At 40.9% G+C, this 26,418-nt stretch overlaps 1 protein-coding gene and 1 long non-coding RNA gene across 4 annotated transcripts in view; one reads left to right on the forward strand and one right to left on the reverse strand.

Annotated features, from left to right (window-relative positions):
• The window catches only part of LOC120397063, a 63,946-nt gene that overhangs the window by 11,425 nt on the left and 26,103 nt on the right, over positions 1-26,418 (forward strand). The window lies entirely within an intron of this gene.
• EGFR (epidermal growth factor receptor) overlaps positions 14,091-26,418 on the reverse strand; it is a 224,850-nt gene continuing 212,522 nt past the window's right edge. For all 3 annotated transcript variants that reach the window (XM_039522515.1, XM_039522513.1, XM_039522514.1), the window contains exons 23-28: positions 25,225-25,371; positions 20,011-20,108; positions 18,961-19,128; positions 18,799-18,846; positions 18,455-18,557; positions 14,091-17,358 (exon numbers count right to left, since the gene is read on the reverse strand). In XM_039522515.1, coding sequence (XP_039378449.1) covers positions 16,982-17,358; positions 18,455-18,557; positions 18,799-18,846; positions 18,961-19,128; positions 20,011-20,108; positions 25,225-25,371 — 941 coding nt within the window. In that variant the 3' untranslated portion in view covers positions 14,091-16,981. The remainder of the gene's footprint in view (positions 17,359-18,454; positions 18,558-18,798; positions 18,847-18,960; positions 19,129-20,010; positions 20,109-25,224; positions 25,372-26,418) is intronic.

Below are 26,418 nucleotides of genomic sequence, written 5' to 3' on the forward strand. Positions count from 1 at the left end.
GTGTAGCTCCAAAGAAGTCAACGGGACCAGGCCAGTTGGCAGCTTATTCAGTACTTTAAGTGTAGTTTATGCATGTACATGGTGGTATTTTAGTTCAAGCATCATTTATTTTTAAATGTTAGCTGTGAAACAAGAATGAAAGTCACCCATACAATCGTCAGCACCCATCTAAGTGTGCCAGAGACAAACAAGTCCATTCTTACTGTTGTGAAACTTGAATGCACATATCACTGTCAAAATTACTGTATAAAAATAATATTATATGGTCTGCTTACTATATTAAGCAAACGTAGGAGGACTGCAACTTATGAGACTGATTCATCACTGCATTGATCCAGCTTTACATTGATGTAACTCCTTTGAAGTTAAAAGTCAGGGTACGTCTACACTACGGGATTATTCCGATTTTACATAAACCGGTTTAGTAAAACAGATTGTATAAAATCGAGTGCACGCGGCCACACTAAGCACATTAATTCGGTGGTGTGCGTCCACGGTCCAAGGCTAGCATCGATTTCTGGAGCGTTGCACTGTGGGTAGCTATTCCATAGCTATCCCATAGTTCCCGCAGTCTCCCCCGCCCCTTGGAATTCTGGGTTGAGATCCCAGTGCCTGATGGGGCAAAAATCATTGTCGCAGGTGGTTCTGGGTAAATGTCGTCAGTCACTCCAATCATTTCGCGCCCTTTTCCCCTGGATTGCCCTGGCAGACGCCATTAGCATGGCAACCACGGAGCCTGTTTTGCCTTATGTCACTGTCACCGTATGTGTACTAGATGCCGCTGACAGAGGCGATTCAGCAGCGCTACACAGCAGCATTCATTTGCTTTTGCATGATAGCAGAGATGGTTATCAGCCGTTCTGTACCATCTACCATGCCATTGTAAATTGGCAATGAGATGACGGTTACCAGTCCTTCTGTGCTGTACCATCTGCTGCTGTCATAGGTTTCCCTGGCTGAGATCGGCCGGGGGCGCAAAAGACAAAAATGGGAATGACTCCCCAAGTCAATCCCTCCTTTATGGTACCTAAAAATAGAATCAGTCCTGCCTAGAATATGGGGCAAGTGTACTAGAGAACCAGTGTATCAGAGAACCAGAGAGCACAGCCGCTCCGTGTCAGATCCCGCAGAAATGATGAGCTGCATGCCATTCACAGGGGGTGCCCCTGCAACAACCCCACCTGTTGATTCCCTCCTCCCCCAGCCTTCCTGGGCTACCATTGCAGTGTCCTCCCATTTGTGTGATGAAGTAATAAAGAATGCAAGAATAAGAAACAGTGACTTGTTACTGAGATAAAATGAGGGGAAGGCAGCCTCCAGCTGCTATGATAGTCCAGACAGGACATTAAGCAGTGTGGGGGAGAGGAGCCCAGCATCCCGCTGCTATGATAGTCCAGGCAGTACAGAATCTTTTCTTTACACATGAAGGGCGGGGGCTGATGGAGCTCAGCCCCCTGTTGCTATGATGAAGATGGTTACCAGCCGTTCTGTACCATCTACTGGGAATGATCAGGAGTTTTTTACCCAGGCGCCCCCAGCTGACCTCACCGGAGGCCAGCCAGGAGCACTCATGGGCTGATGATGAGGACTGATAACAGTCCTATTGCATTGCATCATCTGCCACAAGGCTGATGATGATGATGGATATCAGCCATATTGTACCATCAGCCACCAAGGAGGGGGGGCGAGGATGCTGCCGTTGACTGCTGCAGCATCGCGTCTACCAGCAGCATTCAGTAGACATAGGGTGACATTTAAAAGAGTCAAGAGAGGATTTTTTTCCCTTTTACTTCTGGAGGTAGGTGAGGGGGGTAAATTGACGAGCTATGCCCTGAACCACCGCGGACAATGTGTTTGACACTACAGGTATTGGGAGCTCAGCCAAGAATGCAAATGCTTTTCGGAGACTGCAGGAACTGTGGGATAGCTTGAGTCCTCAGTCCCCCCTCCCTCCCTCCATGAGCGTCCATTTGATTCTTTGGCTTTCTGTTACGTTTGTCACGCAGCAGTGTGCTGAGTCCCTGCTGTGGCCTCTGTCTGGAGATTTTTTAAAAATGCTTTGGAATTTCGTCTTCTGTAACGGAGCTCTGATAGAACAGATTTGTCTGCCCATACAGTGATCACATCCGTATGGTCCATGCTGGAGCTCTTTTTGGATTTTGATTTCGGACTGCATCGCCACCCGTGCTTTTCGGAGCTCCACACTGGGCAAACAGGAAATGATATTCAAAAGTTCGCGGGGCTTTTCCTGTCTACCTGGTCACTGCATCCGAGTTCAGATTGCTGTCCAGAGCGGTCAGTGGTGCACTGTGGGATACCGCCCGGAGGCCAATACCGTTGATTTGCGGCCACACTAACCCTAATCCGATATGGTAATACCGATATTAGCGCTACTCCTCTCATTAGGGAGGAGTACAAAAACCGGTTTAAAGAGCCCGTTATATCGATATAAAGGGCCTCTTAGTGTGGACGGGTGTGGCATTAAATCGGTTTAATGCTCCTAAAACCGGTTTAAACGCATAGCGTAGACCAGGCCTCAATGATGTTACACTTAGTGTTACCATAGCACCTAGGAACGCTAGTCATAGACACTTACATGAATTATATAAGTACACCAGCATTAAACTAGAGTAACACAGTGGGGAATTGGGGCCTAAAGGCTGTCAGGAATTACAGGTTACCGTGTATACACAAACTGTTTTTAAAGCCTTTATTTGACTTGTAAGTAACTAGCCAGGCAAGGCGTGTTAGTCTTATTTTTGTTTTCTCAACCTGTAAATGTTTCTTTTTGCTGGAAGGATTTTTACCTCTGTTTGCTGTAACTTTGAACCTGAGGCTAGAGGGGGTTTCCTCTGGGCTATATGAATCTAAGTACCCTGTAAAGCATTTTCCATCCTGATTTTACAGAGATAATTTTTACCTTTTCTTCCTTTAATTAAAAGCTTTCTTTTTTAAGAACTGGATTGATTTTTCCTTGTTTTAAGATCCAAGGGGATTTGGGTCTGAACTCACCAGGGATTGGTGGGGGGAGATGGTTAATTTCTCCTTGTTTTAAGATCCAAGGGGTTTGGCTCTGTGTTCCCCAGGGAAGGTTTTGGGGGGACAGAAAGTGTGCCAGACACTGATTTCTGGCTGGTGGCAGCGTTACCAGATCTAAGCTAGTAATTAAGCTTAGAAGTGTTCATGCAGGTCCCCACATTTGTACTCTAAAATTCAAAGTGGGGGAGGAAACCTTGACAGGGCCACTTAGGGTTTGGGGCAAAAATCAGTACTTGGTCCTGCTAGTGAAGGCAGGATGACCTTTCAAGGTCCCTTCCAGTTCTAGGAGATTGGAGATATACCTATTATAAATACTCCCATTTAAAAATTAGTTTTAAAACACGGAGCTTTCTGCACTGAGCCCCTCCAGCACCCCAAACACCTTATCCCCAATCCCAGTCAGAGCCCTTACCCCCCACACTCCTACTCTCGCCCCCAGCCCTGAGCCCCTCCCACACCCCAAACCTCTCATTCCCAGCCCCAGAGCCCTCACCCCTACTCTCACCCTGAGCCCTTCCCACACACCAAACCCCTCACCTGCAGCCACAACCCACAGCCCTCACCCCTGCACCCCATCCCTAAGCACCCCTCACATCCCCAAACTCCCTCCCAGAGCCTGCACCCCAATCCCCTGCCTCAGCCTAAGGCCTGCACCCCAGACCTCCTCCCTCACCCAAACGCCCTCCCAGAGCCTCGGGCGGGTGGGGGGGAGAAGTTTGGGCGGGGGCATGTTCTGGGCACCACCAACAGTTCTACAAACCTGCCACCTCTGATCCTGCCCTGCAAGCCTGAACTCCCAGCATTCTCAGGACACTTGCTAATCCCTAGTGGCCACTGCTGATATCCAGCACCTCCCTCCTCTCTTAACCTGTGAGTCCCTCTCTGGACTGGAACTTGACTGGAACCAAAGACCATCTTGGAAGCAACATTACCAGCCCAAGCAGTCAAAAATCATGAGTTGACTCCCCAAAATCACAGGCTCTACCGCCGCCGCTTCATCCATTCTTCAGTGGCAATTCGGCGGCAGGCCCTTCCCTCCGAGGGGGACTGATGGACCCACCGCCGAATTGCTGTCAAAGAGCTGCCCCTGGGGGAGTGCGCAATTTTATATTCTTGCCTCGGGCGCAAAAATACCTAGTTACGGCTCTGGGCTGCAGACAGTTAATGAGCCCAGACTCTGGTTCAGAGCTGGGTGGGATACAAAATCACTCAGCCTGGGCCTGCAACCAAAGTCAGTTAACTCAGGCTTTCCTTCAGCTAGCCTGAGGGAGGGGGAGACTTGGGTGGTGGGGGGACGCAGACCCTCCCACTCCACTGCGTCCCAGCCCAGGGCCCTAAGGATGGCGGAGGGGTCTGCCACCGCGTCAGCGGGAATCCAAGCTGCAACACGCTGACTCACCCTCTGCCAGCCTTGCAGCCAGAAAGGGGTCTACTACTCCATGGCCACTTCCATACTCCCCCTCCAAAGGCACCTACTGGTCCGATGAAGTAAGGTGATCGGTGAGGGCCTCAGTTGCCAGCAGCAGCTCTTCCGGGGTTGGGCCAGCTGGTGGTGCAGGCCAGCCATCTGTCTCCTGCAGGGCCGGGTCATCCAGAAGTCAGGGTGGTCTGGGCCAGTCGTCTGCACTCTGAGGGCCTGTGGCCACCTCCCAGGACGAGAGCTCAGGGGAAGCACCCATCCCCTCCAGTGGCTGGGCCCCCACTGAGCTTCCAGGTCCCGCCTTTATACTTCCAGCCCTGCCCCTTGGCTTCTGGGGGCAGAGATAGGGGGTAGGGCTCCGTCCACATGTGGGTGGAGCCACCCTCTTATTCTGTGTCTGGGGAGGGCCAGCCCGCCTCACTACATGGGGTCTACAGCATCAGTCCTGCACCTGTATCTTTATGGGTGGGTTTCAGTGGACTCCCTTCATGTTGCCCCACTGAAGCCCACCCTCACACAGCGCTGGACTGGGGCAGGGGAGCCTTACTTTGTAACTCAGCTCAATCATTAGGGCTGAGTTATCAGGCTCAATCATTAGGGCCTGATCCTGCAGCTGCCTTTGGGCCTTTGATTTGTACTGGAGCAGTGTAACTGATCAATTTCATACTTCATTTCCCCCCCCAAACATTTATTTGAACAGATTTTCCTCTGCACGGTTTTAAAACCAAACCAAACACACCCTTGCTTGTCAAGGAATGTTATGTACACCATGGGCTTTAAACTTGTTTTGTGAACAGGTTGATGCATTTGGCAACTGTTGACCAATATGGGCTGAATCCCACAAGGTGCTGAGCACTTTGGTCCTAATCCAGCAAAGCATTTAAGCCTATAGTTAAGCATGTGCATAAGTGCTGATATTCAGCCCCTTGCAGTATTGAATCCTCAATGAGCAGAATGCCCTGCCACTGTAATCTCAGCAAGGCAAGAACCCCCAGCTCTGGTTGATGACATTATAAAAACCATGAACAAACTAGCTCCAATTCAGCAGCCTCAGCTGGCGCTACCACCACACTAGAATATTAATGGCCTGACCCATCTAGCTGACCCAGACATTTCATTCCAGCAGGGTTTTCAATACCAAAAAAGCGTCACTGAAGGCTCTCTCTCTGGCATGACATGCCATTACCCTCTTTCATCACTGCATTATGATTTTTGTGGCCTGTGACACGACAGAGATGGCTCTAATGCAAAGCACGTGGCATACAGAACTGCATGGAGAGAAGTTTCCTTTCATGAATTACAATGAGCAATTGTTGAATTATCTAGTGTATAGTCGTATATTCCTACACAAATACATGGCCAAGTCCCTACCTCATTACCAGTCTAATCTCACAATTTTGGAACCACAGCTGAAAGCCTTTCCGCATACAGAATTGCATATGTATTTTCTATAAGGCCCTTGTGATGGGGGTGGTTAGGTTCATTCCTGAGTTGGCAAGAAAGGTTAGGAAGATTTATAGTTACTTGCCCTAATTGTGAAGTTATAGAGAATCACCTGTGAGGAATTAATAACTTCCATAATATGCCAGGAAATAGAGAACAATGCAAAGGGAAGCAGAGGGAACATGCATTAAGATCCAAATATTGAGACAAATAGCCCCTAAATTGTATGTACTTACGTATATTTTGTTGGAAAGATTTAAGTCTTTATCACAAGCATGTACCTATCTGGCCACCATTACATCTATGCAGTTGCTAACAAGGCTAATGTAATTGTACAGTTGGCTAAAAGGAGAGATGGTTCAGACCCAAATGCCTGACAAGGACACCCTCAAATTTTGTTTTCATCAAGATCAGAAGAGCCAAATTTTATAATGTAGGTCAGTCAATAATGAAACTGTACACGTCTGATGTTTATAAATAATCATACACATGCTATTTATCAACTCATTGCAGGTTCTTGCCCAAAGTGGGCTACACAGAAATTTCCCTGATGAATACTTCTCTTTCATTAGGGGGTTGGTGTGATTTGTGAGTGAGACAGATGTATCCAATTAGCCCTTTACATTAAAATAACCCCATATAACGCCACTTCTAATAACACAGCCCCAAGATATAAATTCAGGTAGAGCTTTAAGCCAATAAGTTTCATCGCATACTTTCAACACTTAGATGACATAAAGATAAGAATGCAATGTTAGGGGAGTGCCTCAGAAAGTCACAGACCCAGTGGAGACCTGAGAGCACACAAAAAACTAGGAAACGGCAATGAGGATTTTATACCCCACTTTTATGCAAATTCTTGGATACCCAGCCATATCTGACCAGGTTCCATGACCAAAACAAGATTGCTACTTGCCTATCATCCATATGTGGCATTCCAGGTCTCCATAAGCACATCTATACGGATTAATATTAATAACCTACATCACTTATGTCTTATATTTTATTGCAGTCTAACTGCCTAGTTACCAGCTTGCTAAAGGCATCCCCGGAGAATCCTGCAGTGCACTGTATCCTTTGTGGTCCCTCATTTGTGACTCAGACTGAAAGTGCAGAATTTATGATCTAGCGTTAGCTTTTTGGGCCTGCAATCCTTTTAGCTAAAACCAGCCTTTAGCATGACTACCTCCTCAAGCCTTACACTAATATAATAGGCCTTTAATCATAGCAAAGCCTAATAACCCAATCATAGGAATTGCCTACTTGCCCCCTTGTGTTTCAGCTTAAGAAGCACTACACACCTATCGGTATTATATGCCAGTGGTGTCGTTCAACTTAAAGCAAGCTTAAAATAATACATGAGGCAAAGTCACAGCTCAACAATAGCTTGGGCCCAAACTTGGAACAGGCTATGGGGATCACATAGGGTGACCTAGTGCTGGATCAGCCTCTATGCTATCGGCCATTGTTTTATCAGGTCTGCTTTGAATTCTGCAGTGTGTTCCCTCAGTGGCCTCCCTTGGCAAATTCATATTTCTAACAGAATAATTAACTTTTAGAAATATTTTCCTATAAGCTAACTTCAATTTTCCCTTGTTTTGTTTCAATCATTACTCTGGGCACATACTTGGGGCAGCTAGCTCCTCCCTCTGCTCCCCCTCCCCATCCCCCATGGTTATGCTCTATTTTTAGCACGTTACCTTGATTAGAGCTAGCACAAGTATGACTCCTTGAGCTGGGAATTACACACCCCAATCAAAGTGTAGACATACCCTCTGTGGCCATAACCAAACCCTCTCCTTTTATCTTTCTACTCTCAAGTATTTGTAACTCAGTCATATACCCCTTTGCCACCTTTACATATTAACTTCCTTTGCCCTGTCTTCATAAATCAGACCCTCTAATCTCTTTATCCACTTTCAACGAAGGGAGTGCTAGTGTCACTCTTTATTGACGTTGACACTGATGTAGCTATCACTGAGGTCAGTGGAAACCTATGGGTGCTCAGCACCTTTGAGTATCAGGCCTTTAACTTAGTTGCACTATTATGGATTTAGGACCCTAACTTTAGGCTTCTGTTTTTGGAGATCTTGGCTGTGGGTTGCATTCCCAGCTTTCCTACGGTCTTTCTGTTGGATTTCGGGGAAATCATAAAACTTCTCCATGCCTGGGTTTTCCCACTTGTCAAATAGGGATAATAATTCTATTTCCTGCCTTATAGGGAAGTTGTGAGCGTAAATTAGTATTTAGAGAGACAAAGTGGGTGAGGTAATATCTTTTGTTGGACCAACTTCTGTTGGCGAAAGAGACAAGCTTTTGAGTTTACACAGAGCTGTTCTTCAGCTCTCTGATAAGTATCAATAAAGTGTTCTGTGTACGCTCAAGAACTTGTCTCTTTGACCAAGAGAAGTTGGTTCAATAAAAGACAAGACCTCACCCACTTTGTCTCTCTGATACTTTAGCACCAACATTGGCTACAGTACTGCAAATTAGTGTATGTAAATTGTGCAGTGATCCTCATATGAAAAGTGCTATAGAAGTGCAAAGCATTATTATAACCTGGGAAGGAAACTGGAGTATATTAAGAAACCTCCCTCAAAGCTGGACTTGCTCATCTTAGAGCCCTGCATGGACACAAAATTTGTATCTGCAACTGATCCGCAAACATGGTTCGTGGATATCTGTGGATATCTGCAGATTTGCAGTGCTCTAATCTCTAGAAAGAACAAAGTACTACAAAATAGCAAAGTCATATTTCATTACTTTTATTAAAATAAAAATATCATGCATTAATATACATTAGACATTTCTGAGAACCAGTTATATGAATTTTAAGACTACATAATTTTCTGCATAAAATAAGTCAAGGTGGTTCAGCATGCAGCTTATGTGATGGAAGGGGCTGGGTGAAAGGTGCTAGAGTAGCTTTTTCTCTGTGTACAAAGTTCATCTCTAAAAAAAAAATTACTAATTTACCAATCAGTATAATGGGGACTTATCCAGACTGATCTTGTGCTTCATGTATCCAGTTCTAACTCCTCTAACCTTTTACCATCTCAGCTACACAATGTATTTTACTCCTAGAGGAAGCCCAGGCTAACTTTTCTCTCTCTTCTACATACCCCATAGAAAGCTCCATTACATTTAGGACTATGTGCTTCCCTTGACCCTTGTATGCAACTCCCATTTAATTCAACAGGGAGTTCCACCATTTGGATTAATACCCTACATCTGGTATGACCCTCACTGATATGGTTTCCCCTTCTCTGCAACCCTACTCATTCGTGCTTCCATGTTGTTCGTCTGAATGTATTAAAACTAGATTTCATTGTTTGCTTTTTTTCATATGACTATTTACTGTGTTGCCTGGAGTCGGGGGGGGGGGGGTTGTGAGTTTTATTTATTTATTTTTCCAGGCATTTTTGTGGTGTCATTTCCCCCCCCCCTTACATACTGAAGTCTTTTGTGAGTTTTTAGTTTAGTTTTATTTTATGTATATATATCCCCTTACCATGGATTCTTGCTTTGTTAATGCTGATGAAGAGAGAAGCTTAAGAAGGGACTTTTAAAAATAGCACACGGTTTATAAATGGGCAATAGCATGGGCCTCAAAAGCAAAATATCCTGTGGATTTGAGCTTGAGGGTTTGCTTTGAGTTGATTGCTACATTTGTGATAAAAATTAAGGAGAGACATTGCTGTGCATTTCAAAGAGTGCATTTCCCTAGCACCTCGGTAAACAGCCGCTGCAATGCCCATAACTGTTAGTTGTATCATACTGCACTATGAAACTCCAATAGTGAACACTGGGCATGAGAGCAGCATAAATGTGCTGGAGAGAGGAAAGGCGCCTTGTTATTAAGATCAGTAAGCTCTGGTTAAATCCCCATGGTGACACCTTTTCAAAATCTCTCAATAAAAGACTTTTAACATTAGCTCTTCCATGGCTATTCACCCTACAAACCAGCCAACCTGACTTATTCCCCCACAAACACGATACAGTATATTAAAATAAATGTTCTCCAAAAATTAAAAACCAGAAAGAATAATATACACCTTATTTTTATCACTCAATATACAAACAGTCTCTGATCAATAGTATACATCATTAAACTGTATAAAAGACAGCATTTCTTATTTGTACAAATAGTGCTTTCATAGTTGATTAACTTTACAATGCTAAAAGGTATTCTCTATATGGATATATTGCTTGATAGTTTACTATAACCAAGACATTACTTTCAGTTGATTGCATCATTACAAAGCAGCCTAAAATGGGCACTGGATGCATAGCGAGAGGGATTTTCTAAAACACTCAATATTAGTCTCACTCTGCTCTCACCCTTCAGATAGATTCTAAGATATTAGAAGGATGTTTTGGAAAAAGTTCCAGGACCACTGAGAGAGCTAAGAACATGTACCGTATCACCTACATATGGACAAATCCCTCATAAAGCTATTGGTTAGGTTCAGAGCTGGGGGTTTTGATTTTTCAGCTTGTTCATAAGGAGGATGAATTACTCTGAGGTAACAATGAGGTGGTGGTGGGGGGGAGGCTACATATATATATATGTACATATATATATATATATCAGAACATAAAGGACCAAAATCCTTGCTTCAGGCACTTTGCCACTGCCTTTGTTGGGACCAGGATATGGCTCAATGCATTATGTGGTTTTTGACAGCCAACTTCCAGATTGTTTCATTCATTCTTAAAGAATCCCTTTCCTTGACTTTAACACTACTGAATGTTTGCGTTCACTCTTAACTGTGTTATACCCAAATAATATTACATCCTTCTCTCAAAGTTACCTTAATTCCCATTACCATTAATTGGAAATTATAACCATAATTCCCAGTCCATAAGTTTTAAGGAAATACTGGTGCCCTGGAAACCTGTGCAGTGTTCAAAGCAGGCAGAACGTATGGTGGGGAGATAGAAGTGAGTCATGAAAATCTCATGCTTTTAGTTCGCACCCCATATTGAAAGAAATAATGTAATCAAAAACATGCTTGCAAAGTGACAGTCTTATCTGCCTTCAACCTTCCCCAGATGAAAAGCAGTGATCCAATCACTTCATTATTTTCCACTCACATTTTTTTTCCTGACACTTCCAAAACCTGAAGTCCTTGTTCAGTTTTCAGTCAGTCCCTATTTGGTCCAAACTCCCCTTAATTTAACGAGAGTTTTGACTGAGCAGACCACAAGTCAAAATTGAATAAAGACATCAGATTTGGCCCACGTGCTATGCATGGCTCCAGTTGGATCTCTGTGGGCAGATCCTTGTTCTCATGAAGAGCCCCAGTGACTTCAGTGGGGCTCAGTGCAGATCCTTTTCCAGGATTAGGGGGCAATGATTTCCCCCCACCCCCCACCCCCAATAAGAAACTGTAGAAGTGGTGATCAATTGGCATTTTGATTTATTACTTTAAAGCAAGAAAATAAGACGCACTCTCTTTGGTCCTAATGCAACCCACTTAAAAAGTTACGTAAAGGTGTCTTGTTTTTCTTGTTTATAAATCTTTTTTTTCCTTATTTTATTTTTTTTAAAAAGACTTTTAAAAGGCATATGTTAGAGCAGAGAGAAACAAAACTTATTGGGAGAGCAAAGCTAAAAAAATGGGATTTCAATATAAAAATCCCGTTTAGTGGTGATTTAACAACAACAACATTACAAAACACTCGGGTGAAGTGTCCCGCTTGGCAGTATAACTATACAGAGTTTAAAATTACATTACTGTACATTTTCTTCAGGAAGGGGGATACAAAGAGATACATTTTCTCACTTTGTCCTGACTAAAGCGTTTTCTCACAGAGAAATGTGGTGTTTTTTTTTAAAAAAAAAAAAGGAAAAAGAAAAAAAGAAAAAGCTAGGGCAATTTTACCAGCAGACAGTGAAGAGGTAGCAGCTTGTGTGCTATAGTAGATGTTAAACTTCTAATCTGAAAAATGAATGCTTGTCAGGAAATGCAAAGTATCTCATTGACATTCAGTTATTCATCAGACAGACAGACTGAGGACACCTCATGCACTTCTCAGTATGAAGTGCTTGAATCATTTGAAGTCCTGTGGTCCTGTTAAATTGGATCTGGAATACACATACTTGATCTTCTGTGCATAGGATAAAATTCACATTTGTAGCACAAAGCCTGAGTAAATGGGTTTTGCACCAAAAAAACCCAAACCAAAACAAAAAACAAAAACAAAAAACCCCAAACCTTTGTGACGGTTGAGAGGATTTTCCTCCCAATCAGCAGGTAGGGCATAGTGCACCTGCTTAGCCACTCATAATTGCTGCTATCATCCTGAGCTGAAGCAGTAGGCAATGACTGCTGTGCCTTCCCCTCTAAGAAAATTTTGGGCTAGTGGATCTGTATTGTGTGTAGATTCCCTGGCTATGGTCCCTCTATATAATTCTGCCTACAGCCTCCTCATCCCATGCAGGCCTGTTTCCTTTTAGAGGAAAAGCAATACTATCTATCACTTCAGGGCCCTAAAGATTAGCTGAATGGGATAGGAAGGAGTAGCAAATCAACCTTAAAGATTAAAAAAACTTGAGGAGTGCCATGTATTCCAACGTGCTCTGACCAAAGAAATTCATCAGGTTATTTCACTTCACTTGGAAATGAGACAAGGGCATTGGACCCTGCAGAAAGTTCACTTTATATGATATATTGAAACATTTTCCAAATTTCCCAAGCCAACTCCTTCCCAGTGCAAAACAAAACAATTTACAGCCAATTAAGTCACTCCTCTTTATGTGAGAAATTAGAGGCAGTATTTTAAAACTCCTTCCCATGTGAGAGTCTATGATCCTTTAAAAGCTGTTGTGCTCTGGTGGGTCTGTCTCTATTCAGGCATATTTTTAAAAAGACATTTTATGCACACAACTCCTGACAGACCACCCTTTAAAATGGTTCTGGTCTATCATGTATTAGTATTTAGGGAAACTCTTTTATAATGGACCTGACTACAGACTCTTAATCATAATGGCATAATTGCTGCTGCTTTATTATTAATCAACTTGCAATTTTAATTTCCTTGCAAACTGCTCAAAATGAGAATCTGAGTTTTGCTCAGATATTGCAAGAAGATTCCCCCTTTAGCAACTCTCCTAGTTTTATACTGGAGGAGCTCTGATCACTTTATAATGGAGACCACTCTGAATGCCCAGGAAAAATGCAATATATACATATATATAGTCTACGTTATAATTAGGTTCTACTCTAGTGCTGCAATAATTTATATAGCAATACATCTGTAACCACACTTTAAATACAATAAAAAACCATTTCTTGTTATACAGACCTTCTCTATAATACAAAAAATCACAAAATCCCATTCTAACACAGCAACTAATACCCTCGTTTGACAAAAACAAGTGAGCAACTTGTATACCAGTGAAATATTGCTCAATTATACCTAGAGTCTGTTTCATATCAGTTGGATCCTGGGGCTAGATTCATAAATCTTCTAGCAAACTGGTTATGGACAGATAAAGCTACGTGGGCTTTGTGATACTTCACTGGCCACTTAGGTTTGTTTGATTGTAGATCACTGAGTGGTGACACACAGCTGTTTCATAGTCATCATATGAAACTGTACGATTTAAGCTGAAATCTAGCACACTCTAGGGGAGGTGATCTGTAGGAGATCTTGAAGTGTAATTTATCATTGCCTTTATGCCTGTGTACAGGCGCATATGCTCACTGTTGCCCTCTAGTGACTTGCCCTCAGAAAGGATACGGGATTTTAGACTACTACCAGCCGAGATGGTTCACCTTTATCTCAGCTATAGAGAGGCCTGAGATGCAGAAGGAGAAGGGTTATAATCCTGGATACAGTATAACAGCAGCGTATCAGGATTCCACAACAAAGGTGAAAGTGATGCATAACTCCCATGGATTCGTTTAGATCTCTACAATATAAAGTGGAATCTTTGCTGCTGCACAATTCGTGTGCTCCAGTAAAAAAAAAAAAAAAAAAATTCAGATCATTTAAATCACACATTTACTTATTTTAAGTGCATTGAAATGGTTTGGTACAATGAAGCTGAACTGATATGCTAATGTGCTCATTGCCCTTCTTTTCTGCTGGTGTCTGAATAACTTAGGGCTGCCTATTAGGAAATCACGACACATTTATCAGATTTAAAAATATTGTTAGTTCATAAACCTAGAGTCTGTACTACATAAATTAGGATAGTTCATAAATTACAGAGAGTCTTGCATCAGAAGCTGGCTCCCATATTCTCTCTCTGTTTTCCATTAAACAATAAATAAAAAAGAGAACTCAACCTTAGATTTCTTAAACACTCTTAAAGGATATAGCTCTGTGACTCTCATTGGCTTTCATGGTGGTCATGTTACAAAATCCTCCAGAAACCATTTAAAAAATGTAGAGAGGTTAATCTGTATTAAATAGTTTCCATGCTACATAATGCTGGTAACTTATAGTGCTACTTTTTTTTATTTTAATAACCATTTTTAAAGCTAAAAATGTCACTGAAACATTTTGGGAATAGCATTGGAAATACTGTAGGAGAAGATGTAGTACTGTATTGCTTTGAGTAGTAGACTTAGTAAATGATCCATAACTTCTGTTGGAAAGTCATTTGACAAACATACAATCCCTTTGTGAGTTTGTTAATGGGGAAAAAAAAAAGATTGTTAAAATGACTGTGTGTGTCTATGTGAGCATGTGTGTATCTGGCGCATTTTGAACATGGTATTGGGACAAACTTTTGCTCTCAGGTACACAAGTATAGATCGGAGGAAAACTGTACTTGAGAGCAGAATTTTTTTCAATGTTTTAGTTACAAGGAAATAATACAAGTTGTTACATATTCTCCGTAAGGCTGTGGCTGGGCTCCAATCATTGTGAGTGAGATGTGCCCAAAGAGGATGACAATACATTGATCACATTTGCGCTCCAGCTCCAGACTCTGTACTGTTAGAGACGCGTTATTATATGTGTACTGGTTTTCAATGACAGCCTGCATTGCATTGATCTAACATGAGAGATTTTACACTGCCAGTCTTCACCCCCCCCCAGCCCCCAACAAACCTGCCACGGCAACATTTTAAGGGTTTTGGGCCTGATCCTGGACTCAAATGCAATATTTCAACTGGAATTTACGTTGCGGTATTCCAAACATAGCAGAGGAGGAGTGAAATTTGACCATTCCCTGAAGCTATAGGTTGCATTGATGTCTGAAGTATAAATGTTACATATTTTCTGTACTTGAGTTTTTATGTCATCAAGTAATTTTCCAATGATTAACTATTAATTATGGCTCTTAGCATGCAAATCGCTTGATTCAAATCTGGCTTCAGATCCAACTATTTGGCTAAAATATTCCTTCCAGCAAGGCAGTGGAGGGATGCCTCCATATTACTATTACTCTTTGTATAAATGCTTTAACCATGTTTTTCCTACTCCTTTCAAAGAAGACAGCAAAAATGTTAACAAAAGGTATTAAAAGAACTGCAGGAGTTTTAAAAACTACACACAACTTAAAGAGAACCAATCTCTGTAACTTTTTGTGCTACAATGGTTTTATGTACAATAGATATATTGTATATTTATTATTAAACCAAATATTGATTTGGACTATTCCACTGTGACAATTAGACAACCAGGCTTGGACTTCAAAGAAGCCTGTGGCATTCCCAGCCCCTGATTTCAGAAGAGTAAACTAAGCAACTGCATTCAAACACCTCAGACTATTCTTTTTCCTCTTTGATTAATTATCTCTGTATTTTCTTTATACCTCGCATAAAAGAAGACCACCCTAATACAGCAGCTGTAGTCGTGTAAGAGACGACAGATTCCCGCACAATGATACAGCAATTGGCAATATTCTGCCACAAGTTTAACAGAGTATACCGTTGTATTTTCCCCCCTTTTCTTTGCAATTTTTATACAGGAAAAACGTTTTTTGACTGAGCTATTTAAAAAAAAACAACAAAATCTCATTTCCTTAGGTTGCATTTTTTTGCATTTTTGTCTTAGCCACGTTTAATTTAGTGCAGCTGCCTTCTGATCACCAGCTCTCTCACAAATAACCCAATTAACACCTTTTGCATTTCCTTGCTCTTTATGGAAATTCTGTCCAAATGAAATTGAGACAAAGGGAACTGACACTTCATTTTTCAGTCATAGCAACATCTTTAAAATTTTTGTTAAAAATGTAATTTGACAAATCTAGAGCTACCCAATGGAATAGAAAAAAGAAAGGCTTGCATTCAACATACAGAAAACAGACTTGTGAGTATTTTATAAACATTTACAAACAACTCTTCTGTGTGCTGAGTTCTTCCTGCTGGTCTCCAACAGTAGTGGTCAGTAAAGTAATGTGTGCTGCCATCCAGTCCTTGTGCTAAATACACTGTGGGTTATAAAATTTCACCAACCTGTTCCATTTTAAAAACTACTTCATGAAGCAGAATCTCCACACTTCTCTCCGACTCATTTTCCCCTCTGTTTGTACCAGTACAGTAAATGAAGTCAATATTTAAGATCCAATAATTTGGAACAGCTATTCAACTTTCAAGAGTTTGAAAGAAAAAAAAAAAAACCCCTCTTCTCAGGGGATTTAATAATGTATTGCTTTTTTTTCCCCCTTGTGGTCCGAGAGTCACATAACAGTACAACAAGCAAGCGTCTCATCTTGTAAAAGATCCAAAAATTCCATTAGAAATGTTTATAAAAATGTGCATTGTAGAAAGGAATTCTTACAGTTAATCCCAAAATGGCTTTTTATAATGCTACCATTTGAAAACAAAAAGGAATGCATCTGCAATTTCTTATCTGCAGGAAGTTCTTGCTCTAGTCCAACATGCATGCATGTGTACGGTATGTGCCTACGTTATGTATGTGGATGGACAAGGAAAAGCCCAAAATATATAGTAAAATGAGCTTGGAGAATTCAGCCCACCGGCTTGAAAGGAAAAGCGTGTCTGTCAGGTGATTGTAATTACTCTTCTGTCAGTTCATAGCTTGATCCTGCAGCAGCCAGGTTGTTCATCTGGATTTTAGTTTGTATTACTGCAAGAAGAGAGAGTTTTTCTGTGGTCATGCTGAGGCTTCAATGTATTCATTTTTTGGTGCTGCTACCCTTAAGTATTCAGAATTTTCTGCTGCAGGAACTTTAAAGATGCCATTAGGCTTAGTTTCCTTAGGAAAGTAGTCCTGTTGGTAGTCAGGATTGTCCAGATTCATTTGGTGATTGGCTGTTTGGTCCCAGTAGGGGGAGCTCTCAAAAACCGTTTTGACAAAAGGAGACTGGTTTGTGTTGAGATACTCTGGGTTGTCAACTGCTGTACTGTGGGAATTCTGATAGCTTGAAGCTGTAGAGGGCTTTGGGTTTACTGGGAAGGAGATGTTGTTGTAGAGTTGATTCTGTACTACAAATACCGATGGTTTTTTGGGGATTGACTGATTGACATATTCTGAGATTTAAGAAGAAAGAAAAAAAGCAATTAAGATACGTAACTAATGCAGTCCTTTAAATGATCTGACGTGTATTTTTAATCATGTGGAAACACTCTTTTCACACATCAGCCCACAAGTCTTTTGGATCTTCCTCAGGATTCCAAGACTAAGCCAAAGGCAGGAAGTTCCAGTGAACAAAGGTTCAAGGAATCAGATTTTCAAAGCAGCCAAGGGAATTTAGCCACACATTTTCCATGGCTTTTAGTGAAGTGTATTGCCTAAATCCCCATGGAGTGTTCTGAAATCTTAGCCAGGGAGTTTAGCTGAGAGCAACCATATATCTGGAGAAATACTTAAAGATAATGGAAATGCCTAAAATAAATAAATAAATAAATAAATAAATAAATAAATAAATAAAAAGACCAACAGTAACTGAGACCCCATATCCCACTAATACAATGCTCAATGCTGTTTTTTTCCCTTACTCAACTGCGGTACTCTTTGAGGACAAAGCATTGCAGGTGTATCGTTTTATTAAAACATCCTTGTAACACTCTTACTGATCTTTTAAGTCAACCAGTTCTGGTTCCAGCAAACTACTATACATGTGAGACTGTGGTTAGCAACACTGTGTAATTCATTGTGCCATCCATTCTGCTTGAGTATATTTCTGTTTGGAAAGCAGTAAAACAGTAAAAACAATAAAAACAATGAAGAGGAATAAAGAGTTCTTAAAAGAGACTTTCTGAAATGTCTGATTAGTAGAAAAAGGAAAAAAAACCTTGATAAGGCACCCACAACAAAAAGTAGAAATCTGATTGGCAGTGATGGTGGATGATATGTGGTCAAGAAGCTGTCAGAGACGATCTAGGAAAAAATGAAAAGAAAAATTCTGCACAATTTCCCCACCCCCATCTATTGACCAGTGATGAAAAATTATGGGGATCTTTAGGGATGTGAAGGACTCCTCCTTTGCTGAGGGAGGGGAAGGAAAATGATTACCCAGAGATCAACAAGAATCCTCAAAGATCTAAAAGAAAAGCAGATGGCATTCCAAGTTGCTGATCAATGAATGAACTTGAGGATCAGGTGACACCTAGCAGATGTACTCACCTGGAGCAGGCAGGAAGCCATCATCTATGCTGTCTTCCAAGAAGATGCCAGTTGGATCTGAACTGTAGCGCTGGACAAAGCTGTCATCCTTCACGGGGCATCCCTGCTAGGTTAAAGGTACAGGTTAAGAAATCGAGTATGGAAGAGACTATTTCATAGAGGCTAGTGTGTACAGGTATGTGTATCTGCAGAAATAAAAGAGGTGGGGAGGAAGAGAAAGCCAACATCTGGTGATGAAATTGAGGCACTATCTCTGCGAAATCAAGACTTGATTCTTTAATTCAGTTCACGGCATTAACACAGGGATGAGATACTTTTAACAGTAGCTGCTCACACTTACTTACCCCATTTCTATCAATGCAGGTTGTGGCTGAATTGTTGCTGGTAGCACTCTTCAAAAGAGAGAGAGAGAGAAAAGATATTTTAAAAAGAGAAAAATATTGTCTGACCTGGGAAATGACTAATTCTAAACAGTTAGGTCTGTGAACGTGGATGAAATATCATACCAATGAACTCAAGAGGGGAGTCCGGGATGTGGAGGGGCTGTTGAAAAATCCCTGGTGTGGAATGAGGTACTCATCTGCATCAACAATGTCCTCCATGTCCTCCTCTTCCATCAAGGTCCGATAAAACTTGGAGTCCGTAGGGCTTGGCAAGTGCATTCTTTCATCTCCCTGTGAACCAAACCACAGTAAGAGCAGCTTGCTGGACACCATCCTGCCTGCGCTACAGCAAAGCAGCTTTTTCTCTGGAGAAAAACAAATGTTCTGGAGATGGGCCTATACTGCAAAATTTAGACCTGGATGTAAATTCAGGGGGAATCTAGACCTGATGTTTCTGGTTAGGCCTATGTCTAGAGTATCTGTTTTTTAACTTCCTTTCTGGAATGATAATAATCCTGAACCAGGCCACATGTGTGGAAAAATTTACTGGTCCTGAAAGCGTTTGTATGGGCCCAACTATGTGTTTCTAGCCCTGTCAGGTTGCAGTATATCAGACTTTAAAACGGGGGCATGATGTAAATTCAATAAAATACATTTTTCAATCTTGTTACGATGTTATTGAATGTTACCTTTGTGAAATCTCTCAATAATTCCACAAAACAGACTAACAGCTTTCCTGCCTTTTTCCACCATAAACTGAGAGGCTATTTGAGATTTCTGCTGCTACTGCTGCTGTTCTCCTAAGTAGCCCTTCTTTCCACATTAAATGTTAGCAAATGTTCTGAAGAGCACAATCCATATTTATTTTTTGTTCTGTTCTTTATTTTTAAGCAAATGGTAATATGCTAAAGTATTTACTGCAACAACTTGGAAATGGACTAGAACAGTGTTACTGTTTTCTTTAACTGAAAAAAGTAGCATGAGACTATATTGTTGATGTTCATGTTGTCCGGTTTCTTTTGAGATTTGGTCATGGAATCGTTGAACTCCTTAGCTTGCTCATCTGTGAGCATACCATGTGTATTATTTCATATTTGCTGTTATTTCCCCTGGGCATCTTTCTAAGAGACCGTTTGACATCTTGGTTGCCTGGTAAAACAAACTGATCAATACCTGTATAACAAGATAGCGCTGAGGGTCTCGAGCCATTTTGGAGAATTCTGATATCAGCTCACGAAACTTGGGGCGACTGTCTGCATCTATCATCCAGCCTGAAGGGACAGTATGGAAAACAAAGCACAAATCAAATGATCTTAGATATTAAACCTGAAGAGAGTTTTAAAATAAGATGTAAAGGATAGGAACTGTATTGTGCTTGGTACATGTGAAGCTGTTACATCAAACCATAACAAATAGAAATCCATTCACATCAGCTTTTTGTTAGACTCTATTCTTTGTTCCTTTTTGGCATTTAAGAACAATATCCCCTGCTCTTCTTGCAAGACCAAAAAAATAAAAGACATGGTAGAAAGATTCCTGCTTAGCATCAACATGCAGGGAGTACCCTCTTTTAACTCCTGCTTGCATAGTCCTCCTGAAAGTCAGGATCCCTGCTCCACACAAGCTCACTACATAACAGCCCACAGGATAGGGCAGGGAGTGGTGAACCAGGAGACAGGGAGGGGATCCAATGCTATGCAGGCCCTGACATACTCCCATTCCACGTGGCAGATCTGTGAAGTCTATGTCAGCTTCACAGCCACTCCACAATGGTGTGGGGAGGATTCCTCTCTCCCATTGCCCTATATATCTGACCAGTACCTGGCCTGGTGACGGTATCTGGATTTGCCTCTAGTGCACCAATTTTGTTATCATTCACACGGGTGCAACTCTCTTGGAAATCACCTGGGTAACTGAGACCGGAACAGGGCCCCATGAGTAAGTGTTGATTTTTAATCATCTCCTATGCACAGCATCCTACAGATAGGCTAACAGAACTGGGCAGACTTTCTGGGACAAAAAGTTGATTTGTTGAAAAATGGAGTTTCAGCTGATCTAATGCTATCAGTTTTGGCCAGGAACCAACTTCAGAGGACGGGATGAGTGGAAAGAAAGAAAGAAAGATGGAAGGAAGGAAAGAAAGAAAGAAAATGAATATGCAAGTCACCTTTAACCTGGTAGTTAGGGCACTGGATTGGGAGGTGAGACACCCAGGTTTGAATCCCCACTCTGGAGTAGTGACAAACTCAGATCTTACTCTCCCAGTGAGCATCCTAACCACTAGGTTATCGACTATTGTAGGGTGGTTTGCGCTCAGTCTCTCCTGTTGAAGCTATTCCACTTTGTCTAAATCCTTAAATATTCATTGGAGCACGGAGTTGAATGCATGTCTCCCTGTGGTTTACTGAATTCTTGTTTCTGCAATAATGGCTTCCATTTTGCTCAGATACTCAAGAAATGTAAAATGTAATGAGGAAAATGAGGAATCTGAATCTGAGTAATGGTTGTAATTTAAAAAAAAAAATTCATTTTTAAAAAGGTTGCTAATTGAGCTTGATGTTGAATATTATCAATAAAACTTTAAAACCATAAAACTAAAACTTAAAAAAAAACTAAAGAAAGAAAAATTTGCACAGACAGTGAGTCCAGTGGTGAGATCTAACTGCTGCCTTAAGGAGAGGATCATTTCACATTATTCTATTCTCTAATTATTCTAAAAAAATCAATATAGATTTTTACTAGGCAGAAACTGGCCCATTAGATTGAAAACAGGTTTTAATATATAATATTAAGTTAATTTTAATTTTTTTTTTTTTTATATTTTACTTTTTTTTTTTGTGTTTTATTATTTTTTTTTTGTTTTTTAATTTTTTTTATTAATTTATTTTTTTTTTATTTTATTTGTTTTTTTTTTTTTTTTTTTTTTTTTTAAATTTTAAAGTGTTTTCTTTTCTTCATTACTAAATACAATATTGGGCCTGATCCCATTATAGTTGGTAAAAAAACACCCACTGGCTTGGGTGGTAGAAAGTCATGTTTTTTTTTCTTTTTTTTTAGATTTGTGTGTGTGTATTTTTTTTCTCTGATCTTTTTACCAAAAAAATATTCAAGATCTCATTCAATCATCAGGAAGGGGGGGGACCGAGAGAGAGGTCAGTAGTCCCAGTGCACACCTCAAGCAGGACTAAGTATTATCTAGACCATCCCTGACAGGTGTTTGTCTAATCTGCTTTTAAAAATCTCCAATGATGGAGATTCCACAACTTCCCCAGGCAATTTATTCCAGTGCTTAACCACTCTGACAGTTAGGAAGTTTTTCGTAATGTCCATCCTACACCTCCCTTGCTGCAACTTAAGCCCATTGCTTCTTGTCCTATCCTCAAGAGTTAAGAACAAATTTTTTTCTCCCTCCTCCTTGTAACAACCGTACAAAACTGTTATCATGTCTCCTCTCAGTCTTCTCTTTTCCAGACTAAACAAACCAATTTTTTTTTATCTTCCCTCATAGGTCATGCTTTCTAGACCTTTTATTAATTTTATTGCTCTTCTCTGGACTTTCTCCAATTTGTCCATATCTTTCCTGAAATGTGGCACCCAGAACTGAACACAATACTCCAGCTGAGGCCTAATCAGCATGGAATAGAGCAGAAGAATTACTTGTCGTGTCTTAGGGCTAGTCTACACTTACCTGCTGGGTCGACGCGGTGAGTTCGACTTCTCGGAGTTCGAACTATTGCGTCTAATCTGGACGCGATAGTTCGAACTCCCCGCGCGCTCCAGTCGATTCCGGTACTCCACCACTGCAAACGGCGGTGGTGGAGTCGACCTTGGAGCTGCGGACTTCAATCCCGCGGCGTCTGGACAGGTAAGTAGTTCGAACTAGGGTACTTCGAGTTCAGCTACGCTATTCACGTAGCTGAACTTGTGTACCCTAGTTCGACCCCCGCCCTAAGTGTAGACCTGCCCTTACTTACAACACTCCTGCTAATACATCCCAGAATAATGTTTGCTTTTTTTGCAACAGTGTTACGCTGTTGACTCATATTTAGCATATGGTCCACTATGACCCCCAGATCCCTTTCCACAGTACTCCATCCTAGGCAGTCATTTCCCATTTTGTATGTGTGCAACTGACTGTTCTTTCCTAAGTAGAGTACTTTGCATTTGTCCTTATTGAATTTCATGCTATTTACTTTAGACCATTTCTCCAGTTTGTCCAGATCATTGGGAACTTTAATCCTATCCTCCACCACACTTGCAACCCCTTCCAGCTTGGTATCATCCACAAACTCTCTATGCCATTATCTAAATCACTGATAAACATATCTATCTATCTTCTTACTAATCGTTATTTGCAGTGTTGTTGTAGCCATGCTGGTCCCAGGTTTTGAAAGAGACAAGCTGGGCGAGGTAATATGTTTTATTGGACCAACTTCTGTTGGTGGAAGGGACAAGTTAAGTTTACACAGAGCTCTTCTTCTAAATCATTGATGAAGATATTGAACAGAACCGGGCCCAGAACTGATCTCTGAGGGACCCCACTCGTTATGCCCTTCCAGCATGACTGTGAACCACTGATAATTACTCTCTGGGAATGGTTTTCTAACCAGTTTTGCATCCACCTTATAGTAACTTCATCTAGATTGTACTTCGCTAGTTTGTTTATGAGAAGGTCATGTGAGACAGTATCAACAGCTTTACTAAAGTCAAGATATACCATGTCTACCGCTTCCCCCCATCCACAAGGCTCGTTATCCTGTCAAAGAAAGTTATCAGGTTGGTTTGACATGATTTGTTCTTGACAAATCCAAGCTGACTGTTACTTATCACCTTATTATCTTCTAGATGTTTGCAAACTGATTGCTTAATTATTTGCTCCATTATCTTTCCAGGTACAGAAGTTAAGCCGACTGGTCTGTAATTCCCCAGGTTCTCCTTATTTCCCTTCTTATAGATGGGCACTATATTTGCCCTTTTCCAGTAGTCTGCAATCTCTCCGTCTTCCATGACTTTTCTAAGATAATCGCTAATGGCTCATATAGCTCCTCAGTCAGCTCCTTAAGTATTCTAGGATGCATTTCATCAGGCCCTGGTGACTTGAAGAGATCTAACCTAAGTAATTTTAAACTTGTTCTTTTCCTATTTTAGCCTCTGATCCTACCTCATTTTCACTGACATTCGCTATGTTAGACGTCCAATCACTGCCAACCTTCTTGGTGAAAACCGAAACAAAGAAGACTTTAAGCACCTCTGCCATTCCCACATTTTCTGTTATTATCCCTCCTACCCCCGAATTGAGTAGAATCTCTATCAGTATTCAACCACAGACCTGTCTTAACTTGCTGCTTAATATTTCTAGAACTACACTAAATCAGGAAATATTGTGAATTCCAGTGAAGTATCATTGTCAGTGCTTTTTCTGCATAGCATGTGTATAAATGCTTCATTACCATGCACTAAGGGAGGTTGTGAAATCAGCGAGCTATTTGTGAAATCAGCTAGTTTGTCCATTCGATCTGTCAAGATCTAATTTTAGCAGACTAACCCTTTTTGGACGAGTGATTTATTGTTGTTATTAGTAGTAAGAAGTATGTATTCAGAGACTCCTAAAACCATAACATTAGTTGAAGTAAATTCTTTGAGCCAAAGAAAAGTTTAACGTCATTGAGGACTTTGTACATTTTATGGAAGGAAGTGTTTAAACGCCACCTAGTGGGCTGCTTGTGAATGTCTTCTAATGTACTTACAATAATAAGGACATGGAACCAATGCCGCAGAAACTTGCTTTACCAAATCTGCTAGCTCCTGTGCATTTATTATAATGACTGTGTCTGAGTCTAAGTAATAAAAAATTGGGGGTCAGACCAGTTATGAAGCTCAGGATCCTGGCTCAAAGTCTTCATGTGGAGCCACTAATATTGTGATTGTCTGCGGTTCTCAGACATTTTTTCCTATTGTGTTTGTTATTGAATGAAATGAAAACACAGGAAGAGAAGTCAGGACTGATGAGTCAGTGTGCAAAATTGGAAACCTGGGGCTATATTCTGACCTCAGCAACACTGGAGTAATTCTGGAGTAATTCCACTGTTAGTCTGGATTTACACTGGTGTAATCTAAATTTAATCTAAATTTTTATACCATGCTCACCACCACAATGATAAGAAATGAGAATTTGGAGTGTGAGCTTTAGTTAAAGAAAAATCTGCTTTCTTGTCTGAAGCATGAGATATCTGAACATACCACAGTGATGTTACTCTTCTATAACACATAGGTATGTTTTCCTGTGAATCTCAGGAATACAGCATTGCATGCAAATGTTCCATAACTAGAACCATTTTCCTTCTTACTAATATGAACTACATGGACATGTACAAGAACTGAACTCACATTTGACCATGATCATGTAGACATCAATAGTACAGATAGGAGGCTGAGGCAAACGCTCGCCCTTCTCCAAGACAGATGAAATTTCACTGGCTGGGATGCCATCATACGGTTTTGATCCAAATGTCATTAATTCCCAAACAGTGACACCTGAAGAGTAGAAGAAAGGGACAATGTTAGAGTCTCATCAGGTCAGCAAGGATTCATGATTTTCCCAAAGCACAGCAGACCTGGTCTGTTTGGCCTAGGAACAGCATGTATAAGAGAGAGAGTGGAGGCATTAACCTTTGTTTTAGAGCTGCTAAGGCTCACTAAAGGGGCCATCATTGTTTATTCACTTGCCAACTGTTCATGGAGGAAGAAAATGTTCCCTCTTACAGATGTAGCTATTTTAATGAGGTCTGAGTTACAATTTGAAATAATCAGGCCTTTTCTTTCTTTCTTTTATGATTTTACAGAAAGTAAAATCTCAATGTTCAACTCTACTTCATGACTTCACCTCCTCACAACAGAAAGGTATTAGGTTGCTAATTACTGATTCTAACCCACAAAGGGTTTTTTTTTTAAATAAAAGTTTTGTTATTGTTTTAAATAATCTCTTTGGAGGTAAAATAATATCTCCTCTCTTTGAAGGCTTTCTAAATTAACTGCAGGAAGATATTTTCTTTCAGCACGTCACCTATTCCATGCTGTAGCCATTACATCATGCTGTCCATTTGCATTGGCCCTAAAATAAGAATTTGGACGTGAAGAAAATGTATTTAAGTGGATTAATAGGAACATAGGTAGACTAAAAAGACCTTGGGTCTGATCAAGTATGCAAATTCCTATCTCCAAGCACTTCACAGAAAGGTGAAAGAAACAGTGCTACGGCCATTATGAAATTACCTGCTCCCAGGGAAAATTTCTTCCTAACTCCCCTAAATTAGAGGTTGGCTTACTCCAGGAAGCATGCATACAATGAATTCTCAGGTCTGATCTCAGTAAAAAAAACAATTAGTGTATATTCCTACATAAAGGAGATTGGTGTCCTAACAACCTGACTTTATGGAGTTTTAAATGACCATACAAGATCATTTCTTTTTGAATCAAATATTGATTCAAACACCTATGGGCCAATGTAATGGGCATTCAAGCCCAAAATTCAGCCTACCTTAAACATGCTATTTTCTGGGAAACTAATATTTTACCTATTCA

Source organism: Mauremys reevesii, linkage group 2 (genome assembly GCF_016161935.1).
Source record: "Mauremys reevesii isolate NIE-2019 linkage group 2, ASM1616193v1, whole genome shotgun sequence".
In the NCBI taxonomy this organism is placed as follows: Eukaryota; Metazoa; Chordata; order Testudines; family Geoemydidae; genus Mauremys; species Mauremys reevesii.